General features: G+C 46.8%; 1 protein-coding gene across 3 annotated transcripts in view; it reads right to left on the bottom strand.

Moving 5' to 3' along the window:
- Positions 1–21,309, bottom strand: part of GORAB (golgin, RAB6 interacting) — a 217,832-nt gene that overhangs the window by 103,558 nt on the left and 92,965 nt on the right. For 2 of the 3 annotated variants that reach the window (XM_069737145.1, XM_069737144.1), the window contains one exon: positions 3,803–3,943. The exons of the other annotated variant lie outside the window; for it this stretch is intronic. In XM_069737145.1, coding sequence (XP_069593246.1) covers positions 3,803–3,943 — 141 coding nt within the window. The remainder of the gene's footprint in view (positions 1–3,802; positions 3,944–21,309) is intronic. 3 annotated transcript variants of the gene reach the window in all.

Here is a 21,309-nt window from a genome sequence, read left to right as displayed (position 1 = left end):
TCCTTTCTGTCTTGTGCCGTCACCGGCGCTCTGCAATTATTTCTCGGGCATGCGCAATGCGCGCTGCCCTGGAACTTATATCAAGTGATGTAAGTAGATCGCACCTGCACACAGCGCCAGATTCCAAGCCCTGCAGTGTGAATAAATCATAACACACTGCTGAGCAGGATCTCAGTCCTCCGCTACACGCAGGCGCAATATCAGTACATCAGCTGACGGAAGTTCCAGGGCAGCGCACACGGCGCATGCCCGAAAAATGAGAGCCCAGCCCAGGCATCGGCGCCCGGTGGGATGATGGACGGCTGGTAGACGGTGGTTGTGTCCGGGGACAAAAGACGTACTCCCCAGACTCAATACAGGTATGGCACGCAATTTATAAAAGTGAATATTTCAGCGTTATTAGGGAACAAAAACATAAGAGCCACCTTCACAGAATGCAGCCTTAGTGCTGCTGAAGGGGGCTGGCTGTATTAACTTAATATGCCTAGGGGTGTGTGACAGGTTCCCTTTAATAATTTAATTATAAGCAATTTATTCTTATAACATAGAATGCAGCCCGTGGTTACTGTATTGTTATACTTGTTAGGGGGCAGACAGACGGACATATTTCTCATGTGAGGATCGCATCGCAATCCTCGGACTGACCGTCGGCTCTCCTGACCTGAGGCTGACAGCTGCATAGTAATCTATCACGCTGTCAAGCTTATGTCAGAAGAGGTGTCAGGGCCAGTCCGAGGATTGCAATGCGATCGTCGCATGAGTTATACAGTGTCTGTCTGCGCCCTTATGCTAATACTTATCCTTGTAATAGTAATATTAACCTTCTTTGCTATGCTTGTTTTACTAATACTTATAAAAGACCCAGCTCGCAATAATAAAAACCCCCCGACCTCCCCATCTCCAGCCCCCAAGACAGCAAATATTAGGGTATGTTTCAAAGGGGCGTATTGCTTGGGGCTTTGCTGGGGATTGGATGCCGTGTACATCCGCAGCGTCGAAACCGCAGCTTCCAGATGTTACAGTATAGTGGAGGGGATTTTATGAAATCCCGTCTCCACTATGTGTACATAGACGCAGGTGGCAGACCTGCGTAACCGGACATGTGGCGCGTTTTTCTAGACAGCAGCATGTCTATTGATCTTGTGGAGATGCTCCGTCTCCACAAGATAGATAAAACAGTCTATGAATAGGATGCGGTGATTCCACCTGTGTTCAATGAATATATGCAGAATCACCGTGCGTATAACAGGGGGCAGCGCTTTAGGCGGAGCGGGGTATCTGCTGCGTCCAAAGCGCTGCCAATACACCTCGAGGACAGATACCCTCACATATGATAGAGTGAATATCTCATAACATTAAACAGTATAATAATCAGCGCCCCAGTGCCCCCTCACCCACGTCAGCCCTCACAATACCCTCAAACTCTCCCATTCACCCCCACAGTGCCCTGTCTCCCTCCCACAATACCACCATCCTCTCTCATTTACCCCACAGTGCCCTGTCCTCCTCTCCCACTTCAGCCCCTACAATACCACAATCCTCTCACATTCACCCCCACAGTGACCATGATAAGCCTAAACCGAATTACTCTAATAAACTCCATCCCCACTTACTGATGAAGTTTTCAGGCAGACGGTGAGGAGAACCAGGAAGTGTCCAGATAGATGCACGGAGGGCACTAGGACCCAGCGTGCCTCAGCCAAACCAAGCGTGCACAGCCAGAAAGTAACTGCATCTGCTGCTGCCACCAGGAAGAGACTCCTCGGGTGAGACCACATCGCACTCTGCACGGAGGGGGGCTCTGCAGCTGGCATTGTGCTGCTCTCTCCCTGAAACCTCAGACTTGGCAGTGGATCTCCTGGTGGGCCCCTTCAGGTGACTGGGCCCGGGGCAATGGCCCCCTCTGCGGAACTATCCATGTTTGAAGTGACTTTAGGGGTCTCATATATTGGGAAACCCCCAAACGTGATACCATTTTAAAAACAGCACCCCCTGACATATTGAAAACTGCTTTCAGGTAGTTTATTAACCCTTCAGGTGCTTTACAGGAATTAATGCAAAGTGGTTTGACAGAAACGAAAATGTGTATTTTTACCACCTAAATGTCGGTAACTTCTGAACAGATTACTACAGCACAGCCGTCAGACTAAGGCCGCTATTTGGTCGTGAATTACCATCGCAAACATCAGGACCACACAATCATGATCTGAGGGCACCAATTGGGATAAAGAGGGAGTCCCCACACTCTGTTAACCATTTATAATGATGTAGTCACTATTGACAGCAGCATCTAAAGGGTTAAACAGATATGGACAGTGCCAACATTGATCGTGGGTGATACAGCAAGTTATCAGCTATAGTGTCCAGTCGACAGCTGCTGGATTGTCACCTGTATGGGGACGCTATTCTCTTATATCTCAAGTCAGTTAAAACAGAGGTCCCCAACTCCAGTCCTCAAGGCCCACCAACAGGTCATGTTTTCAGGATTTCCTTTGCATTGCACAGGTGATGCAATTATTACCTGGGGAAGACTAAGGAAATCCTGAAAACATGACCTGTTGGTGGGCCTTGAGGACTGGAGTTGGGGACCTCTGAGTTAAAAGACGTATTGGCTGTCATTAAGGGGTTAATTGTTGGTGAGATCATCAACACTAAAGTGAGTTACTGGGAAGATCCAGAGGATATGAGGGGAGAGATCTCCTTGATCAAGTCCTAGTAACTTATAAATTAGAGCTACACAACAACTTTGTCTATTGCACTGGTCAGGAGGTAAATGATTGTTATATACTACTACTACTACATCCCAGCTGAAGAGTAAAGGATAGGGTCAGAACTGCAACCTACAAGCCACCATGACAGCAATAACAATATGCATAATGCATAACACACTGCGGGGGCTGGGATTCACAAGCTGGGTGGCTGCACAGGCGCAGTCTGCGAGACTGCATCTGAGGTCAGACGGGCAGCGCTCACTGCGCCTGCCCCAGGCAGAACAAAACAGCGCAGGCGCCGGCTTTGATTTGAAAACAGCGCGGAGGGGGCGGCGCTCGGCGCCTTAGAAGCCTTGAGTGACGGCAGTGTGGCGTGTGCAGCAGGGGGTTAAGACCTGCATCCAGGACTAAAGACAGGTATTTTTGCGAAATTATAAAAACGCTTTATTTCTGCTTTGACTGCACCAATAACTAAAAGAGCCACCTTGTCAGAATGCAGCATTACTGCTGCACAAGGTGGCTCTTTTAGTTTCTAATGGCTGGAGGGGGTGAAAGAGTCCCTTTAAACACATGTATTATATATATTTTCAGCAAAAATAAAGTGTTAGGCTATGTTCATAAGCTGCGTTTTTCCATTTTTAATGCAAATTTTCAGCTGTGTTTTACAGTACCAGCAAAGTCTACTTCAGAAATCTCATGCACACAGATTGGTGTCTGTCCTCAGTATTTTGTGCAAAACCTTGTTTTTTTCAAAATGCAGCATATCTCTGAGCGTTTTTCACCCATCAAAAGCACTGGCTGGTGAAAAAAACACAGAAAAATGCAGGTATTGTTTTTGGTGTTAAAACATGATGAAATAGAATCACAATTTTTCTTTTTTTATGCACTAAACTTTATTGGCATGCACAAGAGAAATGTACCCTGACAAAAATTCGGCAAAAACCTGCAGCAAAAAACTAAGGAAAACCTACATTTTTTAAAGAAAGTTTCTTACTGTGAAAAAAGCAGGTTTTACCTGTGGAAAAAAATGCTTAAAAAAACAAATCGTGTGAACTTAGCCTTACACTCCTACCAGTTGTTATAGAGCTTACTTGGCTTGGGAAAACTCAATACATGCTTGCTCAATCCGATTCCTTAAAATACCAATGTCTGTTGACACCATCTCATCCAGGGCTTGAAGCTGCTTCTGGATTTTATTGAGTTTCACAGCCTCTGCTTGTGTCCTTTTTGATCTTCATAGGGAAAAAAAATAAATGAAATAATATAAATGGATTTTCAAAATAAAACATCCATAAAGCATACAAGACATACCAGATTTGTAAGCACCATAAAAGCAATGAAAATCGTCATAACATAGAAAAAAAAGTCAAGAAACTTGCGCCAGATGTATCAAGGACAAGCTTCACTGTCAATCCTGTTCTGCAACAAGCATGTCAGAAATCTCTTAATTAACCCCTTTACTCCCCTAGCCTGTTTGCACATTAACCCCTTTACCCCCAAGGGTGGTTTGCACGTTATGGACCGGGCCAATTTTTACAATTCTGACCACTGTCCCTTTATGAGGTTATAACTCTTGGAACGCTTCAACGGATCCGGGTGATTCTGACAATGTTTTCTCGTGACATATTGTACTTCATGATAGTGGTAAAATTTCTTTGATATTACCTGCGTTTATTTGTGAAAAAACGGAAATATGGCGAAAATTTTGAAAATTTCGCAATTTTCCAACTTTGAATTTTTATGCAATTAAATCACAGAGATATGTCACACAAAATACTTAATAAGTAACATTTCTCACATGTCTACTTTACATCAGCACAATTTTGGAACCAAAATTTTTTTTTGTTAGGGAGTTGTAAGGGTTAAAAGTTGACCAGCAATTTCTCATTTTTACAACACCATTTTCTTTTTAGGGACCACATCACATTTGAAGTCATTTTGAGGGGTCTATATGATAGAAAATACCCAAGTGTGATACCATTCTAAAAACTGCACCCCTCAAGGTTCTCAAAACCACATTCAAGAAGTTTATTAACCCTTCAGGTGTTTCACAGGAATTTTTGGAATGTTTAAATAAAAATGAACATTTAACTTTTTTTCACAAAAAATTTACTTCAGCTCCAATTTGTTTTATTTTACCAAGGGTTACAGGAGAAAATGGACCCCAAACCTTGTTGTACAATTTGTCCTGAGTACGCCGATACCCCATAAGTGGATGTAAACGACTGTTTGGGCGCATGACAGAGCTTGGAAGGGAAGGAGCGCCATTTGACTTTTTAATGCAAAATTGACTGGAATTGAGATGGGACGCCATGTTGCGTTTAGAGAGCCACTGATGTGCCTAAACATTGAAACCCCCCACAAGTGACACCATTTTGGAAAGTAGACCCCCTAAGGAACTTATCTAGATGTGTGGTGAGCACTTTGACCCACCAAGAGCTTCACAGAAGTTTATAATGCAGAGCCGTAAAAATAAAACAAAAATTTTTTCCCACAAATATTTTTTAGCCCTCAGTTTTGTATTTTCCCGAGGGTAACAGGAGAAATTGGACCCCAAAATTTGTTGTGCAATTTGTCCTGAGTGCGCTGATACCCCATATGTGGGGGGGAACCACCGTTTGGGCGCATGGGAAGGCTCGGAAGGGAAGGAGCGCCATTTGAAATACAGACTTAGATGGAATGGTCTGCAGGCGTCACAATGTGTTTGCAGAGCCCCTAATGTACCTAAACAGTAGAAACCCCCCACAAGTGACCCCATATTGGAAACTAGACCCCCCAAGGAACTTATCTAGATGTGTTGTGAGAACTTTGAGCCCCCAAGTGTTTCAATACAGTTTATAACGCAGAGCCGTGAAAATTAAAAAATCTTTTTTTTCCCACAAAAATTATTTTTTAGCCCCCAGTTTTGTATTTTCCCAAGGGTAACAGGAGAAATTGGACCCCAAAATTTGTTGTGCAATTTGTCCTGAGTGCGCTGATACCCCATATGTGGGGGGGAACCACCGTTTGGGCGCATGGGAAGGCTCGGAAGGGAAGGAGCGCCATTTGAAATACAGACTTAGATGGAATGGTCTGCAGGCGTCACAATGTGTTTGCAGAGCCCCTAATGTACCTAAACAGTAGAAACCCCCCACAAGTGACCCCATATTGGAAACTAGACCCCCCAAGGAACTTATCTAGATGTGTTGTGAGAACTTTGAGCCCCCAAGTGTTTCAATACAGTTTATAACGCAGAGCCGTGAAAATTAAAAAATCTTTTTTTTCCCACAAAAATTATTTTTTAGCCCACAGTTTTGTATTTTCCCAAGGGTAACAGGAGAAATTGGACCCCAAAAGTTGTTGTCCAATTTGTCCTGAGTACGCTGATACCCCATATGTTGGGGTAAACTCCTGTTTGGGCACACGGGAGAGCTCAGAAGGGAAGGAGCACTGTTTTACTTTTTCAACGCAGAATTGGCTGGAATTGAGATCGGACGCCATGTCGCGTTTGGAGAGCCCCTTCATGTGTCTAAACAGAGGAAACCCCCCAATTATAACTGAAACCCTAATCCAAACACTCCCCTAACCCTAATTCCAACGGTAACCCTAACCACACCTCTAACCCAAACACACCCCTAACCCTAATCCCAACCGCAAATGTAATCCAAACCCTAACCCTAACTTTAGCCCCAACCCTAACTGTAGCCTTAACCCTAACTGTAGCCTTAACCCTAACTGTAGCCTTAACCCTAACTGTAGCCTTAACCCTAGCCCTAACCATAACCCTAGCCCTAACCCTAGCCCTACCCCTAACCCTAGCCCTAGTCCTAACCCTAGCCCTAACCCTAATGGGAAAATGGAAATAAATACATTTTTTTAATTTTTTTTTATTTTTCCCTAACTTGATTTACTTTTATAGCGGGTTTTTTAGCGGATTTTTATGATTGGCAGCCGTCACACACTGAAAGATGCTTTTTATTGCAAAAAATATTTTTTGCGTTACCACATTTTGAGAGCTATAATTTTTCCACATTTTGGTCCACAGAGTCATGTGAGGTCTTGTTTTTTGCGGGACGAGTTGACGTTTTTATTGGTAACATTTTCGGGCACGTGACATTTTTTGATCGCTTTTTATTCCGATTCTTGTGAGGCAGAATTACCAAAAACCAGCTATTCATGAATTTCTTTTGGGGGAGGCGTTTATACCGTTCCGCGTTTGGTAAAATTGATAAAGCAGTTTTATTCTTCGGGTCAGTATGATTACAGCGACACCTCAGTTATATCATTTTTTTTATGTTTTGGCGCTTTTATACGATAAAAACTATTTTATAGAAAAAATAATTATTTTTGCATCGCTTTATTCTGAGGACTATAACTTTTTTATTTTTTTGCTGATGTTGCTGTATGGCGGCTCGTTTTTTGCGAGACAAGATGCCGCTTTCAGCGGTACCATGGTTATTTATATCCGTCTTTTTGATCGCCTGTTATTCCACTTTTTGTTCGGCGGTATGATAATAAAGCTTTGTTTTTTGTCTTTTTTTTTTTTTTTCTTTCTTACGGTGTTTACTGAAGGGGTTAACTAGTGGGACAGTTTTATAGGTGAGGTCGTTACGGACGCGGCAATACTAAATATGTGTACTTTTATTGTTTTGTTTTTTTATTTAGATAAAGAAATGTATTTATGGGAATAATATATATTTTTTTTTCATTATTTAGGATTTTTTTTTTTACACACTTGTAAAAAATTTTTTTTACTTTTTTACTTTGTCCCAGGGGAGAACAATACAGATCGGTGATCTGCCAGTTTGCACAGCACTCTATCCGGGATTTGCTGCAGGGAGGGAGGTAAGGAGACCCTCGCAGCAACGCAATCACATCGCGTTGCTGCGGGGCCTCAGAGAAGCCTGTTGTGAATTCCGCTCTTGGGCTCCCTCCCTCCCCCCCCCTTGCGCGATGCTTCACTGCACCGCCGGCACATCGCGATCATGTTTGATCGCGGTGTGCCGGGGGTTATTGTGCCGGGGGCGGTCCGTGACCGCTCCTGGCACATAGTGCTGGATGTCAGCTGCGATAAGCAGCTGACACCCGGCCGCGCTCCCCCTGTGAGCGCGGCCGATCGCCTATGACGTACTATTCCGTCCTTGGGCAGTAAGGCCCACCCCACATGGACGGAATCGTACGTCTACTGGCAGAAAGGGGTTAATGACAAGGCCAAGTTATATAATTCTGATAAGTGTCACTTTATGAAGTAATAACTCTGGAACGTTTCAACAAATCCCTCTGATTCGGAGAATGATTTTTCGTGACATTTTGAACTTCATGATAGTGGTAACATTTCTTCGATAGGACGTGTGTTTATTTGTGAAAAAAAATCTAAAATAGTTAACATTTTGCAATTTTTAAACTTTTAAATTTTTACACCCTTAATTCAGAGTTATATCACCTAAAATAGTTAATAAATAACATTTCGCGCATGTCAATTTTACATCAGCACAATTTTTAATCATTTTTTTGTTTTCTTAGGAAGTTATGAGGGTTAAAAGTTAAACCGCAATTTATCAACAAGATTTAAAAATCTTTTATTTTTTAGGGACTACATCACATTTGAAGTGACTCTGAGGGGCCTATATAATAATAATAATCTTTATTTTTATATAGCGCTAACATATTCCGCAGCGCTTTACATTTTGCACACATTATCATCACTGTCCCCGACGGGCTCACAACCTACATTCCCTATCAGTATGTCTTTGGAATGTGGGAGGAAGCCGGAGTACCCGGGGGAAACCCACGCAAACACGGAGAGAACTCTTTGCAGATGTTGTCCTTGGTGGGGTTTGAACCCGGGACTCCAGCGCTGCAAGGCTGCAGTGCTAACCACTGAGCCACCGTGCTACCCCCTATATGACAGAAAATACCCAAAGTGACATCATTCTAAAAACTAAACCCCTCAAGATACTCAAAACCACATTCAAGAAATGTATTAACCCTTTAGGTGTTTCACATGAATTTTTAGAATGTATAAGGGAAAAAAAATGAACATTTAACCTTTCACCAAATTTTTGTTTGGACCCAAATTTTTTTATTTTTACAAACGCAACAGGAAAAAATGGACATCAAAAATTTGTTACGCAATTTCTCCTGAGCACGCCAATACCCCATATGTGAGGGAAACAGGGATTTTTGTGTTACTCACCGTAAAATCCTTTTCTCCGAGTCATTCATTGGGGGACACAGGACTGTGGGTGTATGCTATTGCCGCCAGGAGGCTGACACTAAGTAGACAAAAAAAAAGTTAGCTCCTCCTCCATAGTATACACCTTGCCACTGGCCCTGACAGCTCCAGTTTGGTGCACAAGCAGTAGGAGATAGAGAAAACAAAACAGCATTAGAGCAAAGACAACATGTCTAGAATAATACTACAGTCTGAACAACCCCGTAGAAAAATAACAAGATGAAATAGGGAGGGAGCGGTGTCCCCCAATGAATGACTCGGAGAAAAGGTTTTTACGGTGAGTAACACAAAAATCCCTGTTTCTCCATCGTCTCATTGGGGGACACAGGACTGTGGGATGTCCCAAAGCAGTCTCAGGGTGGGAAAAAAAGACTCACTGGAATAAACCCTTAGGCACTTACCGCCTATAGGTGAGATACCGCAGCCTGAAGAATTTTTCTTCCCAAACTTGCATCAGCAGAGGCCTGAGTGTGGACATTATAATGCTTAGAGAAAGTGTGCAGGCTGGACCAAGTTGCCGCCTTGCAAACCTGTTCTGCTGAAGCTTGGTGCCGTAGTGCCCAGGAAGCCCCTACCGCTCGAGTAGAGTGCGCCCTAATCCCAGGCGGGATGGCTGCACCCTTGACGCGGTAGGCCTCCTGAATGGTGGCTCGTATCCATCTGGCTAAGGTCGACCTAGAGGCTGCGAATCCCTTCCTGTGACCCATAGGAAGAACGAACAGAACATCCGTTTGTCGAAAAGAAGCGGTCCGAGAAACATATCTCCTCAGTGCTCTCACCAGGTCCAGAGTATGGAGAGCTTTTTCCACACGGTGAGAAGGTGCAGGACAAAAAGAAGGCAAGACTATGTCCTCATTGATGTGAAACGAGGAAACTACTTTAGGCAAAAAAGAAGGAACAGGTTTTAATACTACCTTATCCTGATGAAATTGCAGAAATGGCGACTGGCAGGACAAGGCCGCCAATTCCGACACCCGCCTAATGGAGGTTATAGCTACCAAAAACAAAACCTTCCAAGAAAGATACATTAAAGAAACTTCTTGGAGAGGCTCAAATGGAGCCTCCTGAAGAGCGCTCAAGACCAGATTAAGGTCCCAAGCCTCTAGCGGGGCTCTGTAAGGGGGGACCATGTGAGAGACTCCCTGCAAAAAAGTCTTGTCCTGTGAAATGATAGAAATCCTGCGCTGGAAAAGAACCGATAAGGCTGATATTTGCCTCCTAAGGGTACTTGGAGCGAGACCTGAGTCTAAACCAGCTTGGAGAAAAGCTAAAATATTAGGAACGGAGAACCGCAAAGGAGGAAGACCCTTCTTCCTGCACCACGAGAGAAACACTTTCCAGGTGTGGTGGTAAATGCGCGTAGAAACCGTCTTTCGAGCATTAATCATAGTGGAAGCTACCTTCTGAGAAAAACTGGCCTGGGTCAGAATCCAAGATTCAACGGCCAAGCCGTCAAACGAAGGGCCCCTAAGTTCTGGTGCAATATCGGCCCCTGCGACAGAAGATCCGGCCGCATTGGAAGCTGCCAAGGAACCCCGGCGATCAGCTGAACGAGGTCCGCGTACCAAGACCTCCGAGGCCAATCTGGGGCGACTAGAATTGCCGGAACTCCCTCTATCTTGATCTTCCTGACTACCCTTGGAAGGAGCGCCAGAGGAGGAAACAGATACGGAAGACAAAACTGGTTCCAAGGAAGGACCAGTGCGTCTACGGCGAGAGCTCTTGGATCTCGATAACGAGCTACGAATCTGGGGACCTTGGCATTCCACCCGGTTGCCATTAGATCCACGTCCGGGATACCCCAGCGTTGGCAAATCTGCCGAAAAACGTCGGGGTGAAGAGACCATTCCCCGGACGCCAGACCCTGACGGCTCAGAAAGTCCGCTGCCCAGTTCTCCTTGCCCGGGATGTAAACTGCCGAGATCACGGAGTGGTTGCTCTCGGCCCAACGGAGGATTTTCCCTACCTCGCGCATGGCTGACCTGCTGCGGGTGCCCCCCTGATGATTTACGTAAGCCACAGCCGTGGCATTGTCCGATTGGATTCGGACCGGGTGACCCGCCAGAAGATGGTGAAAGTGCTGCAGAGCAAGCCAAATTGCCCTTATCTCCAACAGATTGATTGGAAGAGATGATTCCCCTGGGGACCAAAAACCCTGTGCTGTGTGTTGATGAAACACTGCCCCCCAACCGAGAACACTGGCGTCTGTAGAAACCTACCAGCCAATGAACTGGGGAAAGGCTTTCCCCTGCAGCAGAGAGGAGCTCCTCATCCACCAGATGAGAGATTGCCTGACCCGGGGAGACAGACGGCACCGGAGATTGAGAGAAGCATGACTCCTGTTCCAAGCTGACAAAATTGCCTGCTGGAGAGGGCGAAGATGAAATTGGGCGAATGGTACTGCTTCTATGGCCGCCACCATCCTGCCCAAGACCCTCATGCAAAACCGGATTGAGAGAAAACTCGGTTGCTGCAGAATTCTTACTTCCTGCCGAAGGCAGAGAACCTTGCTCTGGGGTAGGATAGTCAGACCCCGAGAAGTATCGAAGATCATTCCTAAAAAATAAATCTTTCGAGATGGGACTAGAGATGACTTTTTCAAATTGACCAGCCACCCTAGACGGGATAGAGTGTCTAAAGTGATTCTTTGCATGCTTGAAAAGTTGGCCCCTTGACCAAAAGATCGTCCAGGTATGGCAAAATAACTATGCCCCGGGAGTGCAGGATGGACACGACTGTAGACATCACCTTTGTGAACACCCTGGGAGCGGAGGCGAGACCGAAAGGTAATGCTGTGAATTGGAAGTGACGTTCGCCTATGGAAAACCGTAGAAATCTTTGATGCGGAGGAAATATGGGAACATGCAGATAGGCATCTTGGATATCTATGGAAGCAAGGAATTCTCCCTTTTCCATAGCCGCAATAACCGAGCGGAGTGACTCCATACGGAAGCGACGAGTGCTGACGAACTTGTTCAAACACTTTAGGTCCAGAATGGGTCTTACCGTCCCGTCCTTTTTGGGGACCGTAAACAGATTGGAATAGAATCCTTGGAACCTTTCTACCCCTGGAACGGGGACAATGACCCCGTTGGACTGAAGAGACTCGACAGCTTTGAATAAAGCCCTTAGACGGGACTTTGCACTGGGAAGACTGGACGGAAAAAAACGACTTGGAGGGAGAGAGAGAAACTATTTTGTACCCTGAAACCACCAGTTCTCTCACCCATTTGTCGGAAACGACTGATAGCCAGGACTGATGGAACAGAAGTAGACGACCGCCTACCCTGTTGAAAACGACATGAGGGTGCCTCCAGTCATTTTGCCGAGGACCGCGGATATCTAGATCCCCTAGATCTTGATAGCTGATATCGCATTCTTGCCAATGGATTGGCTCTATATGATACCTGGTGTTCCCTGTCTTGGTTAGGCCGACTTGGAGGACCTGAGCTTGGTGCTGCAGACCACCGGGTGTTACGAAAGGATCTAAACCTTGCTTGAAATTGGCGACGAAAAGGTTGCTTCACCCTTTGTTGAGGAAGGAAATTACTCTTTCCCCCTGTGGTATCAGATATAAGTTGATCCAACTTTGCGCCAAAGAGTCGACCACCCTGATAAAGGAGGGAAGTAAGGAACTTTTTCGAAGTAGAGTCCACCTGCCAATTTCTCAGCCATAGCGCCCTTCTGATAGCGATAGCATTAGCAGCTGCCAATGCTGAACAATTTGCCGCATCCAAAGATGCATTGATCAGATAATTCCCAGCCAAGGATATCTGATTAGACATCTCTATCACTTCTACAGGAAACTCCTTATCCTGAAGAACCTTAGTGACGGACTCTGACCAAGCTATCATAGCTGTAGCGACCCAAGTCGCCGCAAAAGACGGCGCGAGGGCTGACCCTGAAGCCTCAAACACTGACCGAGCCAGACTCTCTAAGAGCCGATCAGTTGGATCTTTAATAGCAGATCCATTAGGAAGAGACAGCAGTGTGTTAGAGGCCAAACGGGACACGGGAGGATCTACAGAAGGAGATTCTGCCCATTTTTTACAAATCTCGGGCGCGAAAGGATACCTGGTACCCAGAGCCTTCTGGCCTAAGAAACGTTTGTCCGGTCTCTCCATGTGACGTTGAACTAAATCCTCAAATTCAGGATGAGAGGAAAACACCTTATGAGGTTGCTTGAATCTTTTAAAAGACACCTTATGACTCGAAGGTAAGGTGGCTACATCCTCTACTCCCAAAGACTGGTTAACGGCCTCAATGAGACTGTCAACTGATTCCTGATAATCAGGAGCTTCTAAATCAAAAGACCCTTCAGAGTCAAGGTCCGAACCATGCTCACTCACTCTCACAGGAGAAGGAGACCGAGAGACGGAATTCACAGATGCAGATGCACCCGACGGACCGGGAGACGCTGTATGGGTACGCTTACCCCGCGTCTGCCTAGAGGGAGTACGGCCCCTGCAGGCCGGAGGGTCCTGAGAATTGGAGGATCTTTCCGGAATAGATGGATGAACGTCCCTGACAGGGGTTTGAAGGGACTCAACTGCCTTTGTTAGAGACGCCATAGACTGTGTTAAGGAAACGACCCACTCAGGGGGAGATGCCGCAGTCTCAGATACAGGCATACCCGGCAGAATAACAGGCGGGGTAGCAGGTGGGGGCTCCTGAGCGCGTTCGGGATCGCAAGCTTCACAGATCTGGCTAGTCTGCGCATGCGGAAAAGCAGCCTGGCAAGTAAAGCATGATGTATACAGGACCGTGAGAGACTTGGTCCTTCTAGACATGATGACTATTGCTGCAGAAGCTGCTATGAAAAAAAAACCCCTATGAGCTACTGGGTCTAGAACAAAAAACTGCTGTCAGGCTGAGGAAAGTAGCACTTACCCCAGTCCTGTGTCCCCGTCCGTTCTGAGCACCACACTAAACCGAGCTCTGAGCAGAGACACCTCCTTTATAAAGATCATGAGCGGATGAAAGGTGGGAGGAGCCGCCATAAGGATCGTGCCACAGGCCAAATCAGGGAACTTGCTTTCCCCACCTGCGCACTCCTAGGAACGCTGGGAGCGCGAAACCGGAAGTACACGCCGCCGGAAGGGGCGGAACTTCCGCCCACGACCCCTCAGGAAACTACAGCCACCATAATGCAACTGGTCGCCGGAAACAGTTGCTAGGGGCGGAGCTACCGCCCATGAAGGAAACTACAGCGACCATGATGCCGTTGGCCGCCGGAAGGAAGTGCTAGGGGCGGAACTTCCCGTGCTTTGGAAATGGAGAGACATCCTGGCACCGGCACCGTACGAAGTACGCGCCGCCTGCAGTATGGCGATATAACACGTGCAGTCGCGCAAAGAAGCAGGAGCCCCCCCGCAGCCTCTAACAACACGCCAGGTTAGAGAAGAGGCATAAACGAAAAGCCACATATAAATATATATATACATATGGGAAAAAGACGGTGCAGGCACCCTAACTCCTTCACCCTTCAGAAGGTGAGGAAAGGGACCGTCTGCCTCCTTAAGCGCCGCAGATCAAAACATTGGTGATTGAAGTGGAGGCTGCACGGACAATGCATAAATGCCTGTACAGCCTAGGGTTTCGTTACCTCAGGGTGGTCAGGTTTTTAGTCTGGCAATCCCACGACGCGGGAAAGTATACGTGGAGGCGACACTCACACGTGCTCGCCCGTTGTTGGTTTGGGGAGATCGGACCCCTTCAAAAAGGTCCGTCGCCCCTATCTTATCCTCAAGATAACGGAATCTGGGAAAAAACCCAGAGATGTGCCTCCTACGGACACGAAGCATAAACTGGAGCTGTCAGGGCCAGTGGCAAGGTGTATACTATGGAGGAGGAGCTAACTTTTTTTTTGTCTACTTAGTGTCAGCCTCCTGGCGGCAATAGCATACACCCACAGTCCTGTGTCCCCCAATGAGACGATGGAGAAAACCATTGTTTGGGCGCATGGCAGAACGTGGAAGGGAAGCAGCGCAATTTGTCTTTTTGAATGCAAAATTTGCTGGAATTATTAGCGGATGCCACGTCCCATTTGGAGAGCCCCTGATGTGCCTAAATAGTGGAAACCCCCCATATATGACACAATTTTGGAAACTTGACCACTCAGTGAACTTATCTACATGTGTGGTGAGCACCTTAATGCCATGTTCACACGTTGCAGTTTTTACCACGGATCCGCAGCGTTTTTGATGCTGCGGATCTGCAGCAGTTTCCCATGTGGTTTACAGTACCATGTAAACCTATGGAAAACCAAATCCACTGAGCACATGCTGCAGAAAAAAAACGCGCGGAAACAGTTGTTTTTTCCGCAGCATGTCAATTCTTTGTGTGGATCTGCAGCGTTTCTGCACCCATTGACTTGTATTGAGTCAGGCACATCCGTAGCAAAACCGCAGATGAAAAAAAGATGTGCGGTTTAGCTGCGGGTGAAATGCTGCAGATCGGGAGGAGGGAGTGTGTGGGTGGAGACTGTGTTTGTGGGTGCGGGCGGGGTCTGTGCGGGACGGGTCTCTGCGGTACTGTCGGGGGTCTGTGCGGGGCACTCAGGGGTCTGTGTGTGTGTGTGTGTGTGCAGGCATCGTCTGATGGGACTACAAGTCCCATTGGGCTATGTCTGCTACAATGACAGTGATTGACACATTAGCCAATGATGGGACAGTCCCAACATCCGGCTAATGTGTTGAATGTAAAAAAAGAAAAAACATACAACATATAACACAACACACCACAACACACTGCACCACAACACATACAACAGCACATACCACAGCACACGCAACATACCACAGCACACGCAACATACCACAGCACACGCAACATACCACCTATAACATACCACCTATAACATACAACCTATAACATACAACCTATAACATACAACCTATAACATACAACCTATAACATACAACCTATAACATACAACCTATAACATACAACCTATAACATACAACCTATAACATACAACCTATAACATACAACCTATAACATACAACCTATAACATACAATCTATAACATACAACCTATAACATACAACCTATAACATACAACCTATAACATACAACCTATAACATACAACCTATAACATACAATCTATAACAGTGCATACAACATATAACAGTACATACAACATATAACAAAGTTCATTCATACATTACATACATACAGACATACAGCATCAGCTGATGCGACCGCTCTCCAGGGGCTGCAGAAATACAATGACGGAAGGTATCCCGCACTTCATTGTCACTATCACTGCAAAAAATAGTCCCTAGTCTCACTTGTGGCACTGCTGTGTTCCTAAGCAGCATTGCCATAAAGCGAGAGAGTGAACTCCGGTAACCTCAGTGATGCGCTGCAGGAGCCATTGTCTCCTGTCAGTGTGTCACTGAAGGTCTATAGAGCAGTGGACTGCGTCGGAAAGGGAGGATACGGTTTATTATTTTAAATTTTTTACAGGCAAACAAGTATGGTAAGTATGGTTAAATTAAGAATATTGAAATACTTTTTAACCCTCCGTCACATACAATATTCGGACTAACGAGTTCACATACAATGTGCCTGTCAGGCGCCTGCTGGAAAAATACCTATAATATCTAATGTTTGCAATTTCAGTGCTCTAAAAGTGATCAGTGACCTTCATAGGGATGTAATAAAAGAGACTACACAATCAGTTGCAAAAAAAAACATTTATTAACATAAAACTAATAACTATGAAATACAAACTTTTCAAAACTCCCGCCAAATAGTCCCCAGTTCGACTCTCAAAAAAATGTACAAAGAAAATTTTTGAACACAAACTTAATTTTAAGGTACCTTAAGTACTATTAAAAACATATTCAATCAGAAGTAGATGCTGAGGTTTCCCCAGAAAAGTCACACTTGCAGAGCAAATAGCAAGAATTACACACCATTTTTGCATGTGTCAGGCAAATTGCTTTATGACATTTGAGACATTCATAATTTGAAAGCCTTCTGGTTCCGCTTTCCGTTTGGCAGGTGGTGCATCTCCTTCTTTTGTGAGGTGGTGCAGATGGTGACTTTTCACCATCATCTTCTGGGCGGAACCTTTTGAGCTGAACTTGAAGGCGAGAGGGGATACCGATTGTTTTCACGCTTCTCCTGCGTAGCTCTCCAAGTACTAGTTCATGGGCCAATTTTTTCAGATACAATCGTCTACGGAGTGGTTCAAGCTTGTTTTCAAGATAAACTAGATGGGTATTTCCTGAAGGAACTACAGATAGTGCTTTGGAATGATGCCCGGGCTGCCCCTGCAAGACTTTCACACTTGGGTGCCCCTCAGGCGCCGGTTTGGTTTGCGGGGTCACTCTGGGTCCGATTTGGTGGGCGGGGTCACTCTGGGTCCGATTTGGTGGGCGGGGCCCCTCGGCCTCTGATTTGGTGGGCGGGGCACCTCGGCCTCTGATTTGGTGGGCGGGGCACCTCGGCCTCCGATTTGGTGGCCGAGGGGCCCCGACCTCCGATTCCCCTCGGCCTCCGATTTGGAGGTCGGGGCCCCTCGGCCTCCGATTTGGAGGTCGGGGCCCCTCGGCCTACGATTTGGAGGCCGGGGCCCCTCGGCCTCCGATTTGGAGGCCGGGGCCCCTCGGCCTCCGATTTGGTGGTCGGGGCCCCTCGGCCTCCGATTTGGTGGTCGGGGCCCCTCGGCCTCCGATTTGGTGGTCGGGGCCCTCGGCCTCCGATTTGGTGGTCGGGGCCCCTCGGCCTCCGATTTGGTGGTCGGGGCCCCTCGGCCTCCGATTTGGTGGTCGGGGCCCCTCGGCCTCCGATTTGGTGGTCGGGGCCCCTCGGCCTCCGATTTGGTGGTCGGGGCCCCTCAGGGTCCGATTTGGTGGGCTGGGCACCTCAGGGTCAGATTTGGTGTGCGGGTCACTTTAAGAGCTGATATTATCTGGCAAAACTGTGTCCTGGTGGGGTCATGTAGAGTTCGTAGGCATTGGCATAGTAACTGGGTGTGACTGCACATAGCAATGAGCTAATCAGCCAGGTGGCAGTTAGCAGTTATTTTGAAATTGCCTCAGAAATCAGCCATTGGAACAATTTCCTCATTGAAATGCATTGAGACAAAATTTTCAAACGCCAATTGCGCCAAAACTACAAATCCGATCGACACGAAAAATACTTAGCACACCTGCCAGGAACGCTGGCTTCGAAATGACACCTCACTGGAGTCTGTGCGTGCAGCGGTTCGGGCCGCATTAATTGCGGACTGAATAATAATAATAATAAGAAGAATAAGTTGACTACGGTGGAATAACAATATAGTGCTTTTTACAAAGCACTATAATTACTTGTGAATTTATACCACCCAAATTCAACATAGCAAAAAATAGGGATTTTTGGTTACTCACCGTAAAATCCTTTTCTCCAAGACGCTCATTGGGGGACACAGGACTGTGGGGTGTATGCTTCTGCCGCCAGGAGGCTGACACTAAGTAAACTTAAAAAAAAAAAAGTTAGCTCCTCCTTCATCGTATACACCCTGACACTGGCTACCAGAGACTCCAGTTTGGTGCAAAAAGCAGGAGAACAAAAAACACAAAAAATAATATAACAGCATAAATACAGAAACTTTATGTCTAGAAAAGATCCTACTGACTAATGTAATCAGATATAACCAAAGCAGCCATAAGGCTACCAGGGAGGGAGCTGTGTCCCCCAATGAGCGTCTTGGAGAAAAGGATTTTACGGTGAGTAACCAAAAATCCCTATTTCTCCTTCGCCTCATTGGGGGACACAGGACTGTGGGATGTCCTAAAGCAGTCCCTGGGTGGGAAAAATCACTCACCAGAAAAAAAACATCCAGATAATGTTTGTCTATAAATGCGCCACTGCCGCTTGAAGAATTCTTCTACCCAGACTTGCATCTGCAGAGGTCTGGGAATGGACATTATAATGTTTAACAAATGTATGCAGACTAGACCAGGTCGCAGCCTTGCAAACCTGTTCTGCTGAGGCCTGGTGCCGAACGGCCCAGGAAGCCCCCACTGCTCTAGTCGAATGAGCCTCGACTCCGGCCGGCACCGTCAAGCCCATGGAGCGATAAGCCTCCTGAATGGTCGCCCTTATCCATCTGGCCAGGGTAGATTTTGAAGCCGCGCATCCCTTCCTGCGACCTTGCGGAAGGACAAACAGAGCATCCGTCTGGCGAAAGGGGGCCGTACGGGAAACGTACCTCCTCAGAGCCCTCACCAGATCCAACGTATGGAGAGCTTTTTCTACACGGTGCGTAGGTGCCGGACAAAAAGAGGGCAGAACAATATCTTCATTAATGTGAAATGATGAAACAACCTTCGGCAAAAAGGACGGTGCTGGTCTGAGCACCACCTTGTCCTGATGAAATCGCAAAAAAGGAGGACGACAAGAAAGAGCTGCCAGCTCCGATACCCGTCTTATGGACGTTATGGCCACTAAAAATACGACTTTCCAAGAGAGAAACATCAAAGAAACCTCCTGAAGAGGCTCAAAAGGAGCGTCCTGTAAAGCCCTTAAGATCAGATTAAGGTCCCAAGCTTCCAAAGGAGTCTTACAAGGAGGGACCTTATGAGCGACTCCCTGGAAAAAAGTCCTGACTTGACGATTAGGAGCAATCCTGCACTGAAAAAGTACTGATAAAGCCGAAACCTGCCTTTTAAGGGTACTCGGAGCAAGCCCAGAATCCAGGCCTGCTTGAAGGAAGGCTAAAATGTTAGGAACGGAGAAACGCAGAGGGGGCAGCCCACGTTCTCTACACCAGGAAAGAAACACCTTCCAAGTGTGATAATAAATCCTGACCGAAACGGACTTACGTGCACTGATCATGGTATCAGACACTTCTTGAGAAAAACCAGCCTGAGTTAAAACCCAAGATTCAACGGCCAGGCCGTCAAACGTAGGACCTCTGAGTTCTGGTGGTAGATCGGCCCTTGAGATAGAAGATCTGGCCGATCGGGGAGCCGCCAAGGAACCCCGGCTAGAAGTTGTACCATGTCTGCATACCAGGTCCGTCGTGGCCAATCCGGAGCGATCAGGATGGCCGGCACTCTCTCTGATTTGATCTTCTTGATTACTCTCGGGAGCAGTGCCAGAGGAGGGAACAGATAAGAGAGATGAAATTGGTTCCAAGACAGTACCAGCGCATCCACAGCGATAGCCTGGGGATCTCGGTACCGAGAGACAAAACTGGGCACCTTGGCATTCACCTTGGACGCCATTAGATCCACGTCTGGAGTTCCCCAAAGATGGCATATCTGCAAAAATACCTCGGGGTGGAGAGACCATTCCCCGGAGGCTAGACCCTGACGGCTTAGGAAATCTGCCGCCCAGTTTTCTTCGCCCGGAATGTGGACCGCTGAGATCACAGAGTGATTTCTCTCCGCCCAGAGTAGAATCAGTTTTACCTCCTGCATGGCTGCCTTGCTGCGGGTGCCCCCCTGGTGATTTATGTAAGCTACCGCTGTGGCGTTGTCCGATTGAATCCGGACAGGGCGACCCGCCAGAAGATGGTGAAAACGTAACAAGGCTATCCAGACCGCTCGAATCTCTAAGATATTGATGGGGAGTTCTGATTGTCGAGGAGACCAGCGTCCCTGAGCTGTGTGATGGAAGAACACTGCTCCCCAACCCAGGAGACTGGCATCTGTTGTGACCACTAGCCAATTGGTTGGGGGAAAGGGCTTCCCCCTGAGTAGAGATGAGCTGTTTAGCCACCAAGCGAGAGCCTGTTTGGTCTGGAAAGACAACCGGAATTTGCGGTTGAGAGAGAGAGGATTTCTGTTCCATGCTGATAGGATTGCACGTTGGAGGGGTCGAAGATGAAACTGTGCAAACGGAACCGCCTCTATGGTTGCAACCATCTTTCCTAACACCCTCATCCCGGACCGAATCGTATGAGGGTATGGTTGTAGAAGGTTCCTCACTTCCCGCGGAAGGGCTAGGACCTTGTCCTGGGGAAGGATAGTTAAGGCTTGAGAGGTGTCGAAGATCATGCCTAAAAAAGATTTTTCGAGACGGCCGTAGAGAGGACTTCCTTAAATTTACCAACCAACCTAGACGGGAAAGGGTGTCCAGAGTGATGTCGACATTTTCCTTGCAAGACTGAAATGTCGGTCCCTTGATCAGCAGATCGTCTAGGTATGGCAAGACGACAATACCTCGGGAGTGCAGAATGGACACCACAGTCGACATGACTTTTGTGAACACCCTGGGAGCGGAAGCCAGTCCGAAAGGTAATGCCGTGAACTGGAAATGTAGATTGTTTACGGCAAACCGGAGAAATCTTTGATGGAGCGGAAAGATGGGAATATGAAGATAAGCATCCTGAATGTCTACTGAGGCCAAAAATTCTCCCTTTTCCAGAGAGGCGATGACCG

Source organism: Ranitomeya imitator, chromosome 8 (assembly GCF_032444005.1).
Source record: "Ranitomeya imitator isolate aRanImi1 chromosome 8, aRanImi1.pri, whole genome shotgun sequence".
Lineage (NCBI taxonomy): Eukaryota > Metazoa > Chordata > Amphibia > Anura > Dendrobatidae > Ranitomeya > Ranitomeya imitator.
Note: the sequence above shows the minus strand (reverse complement) of the source record. Positions and strands in the feature narration are given on the sequence as shown.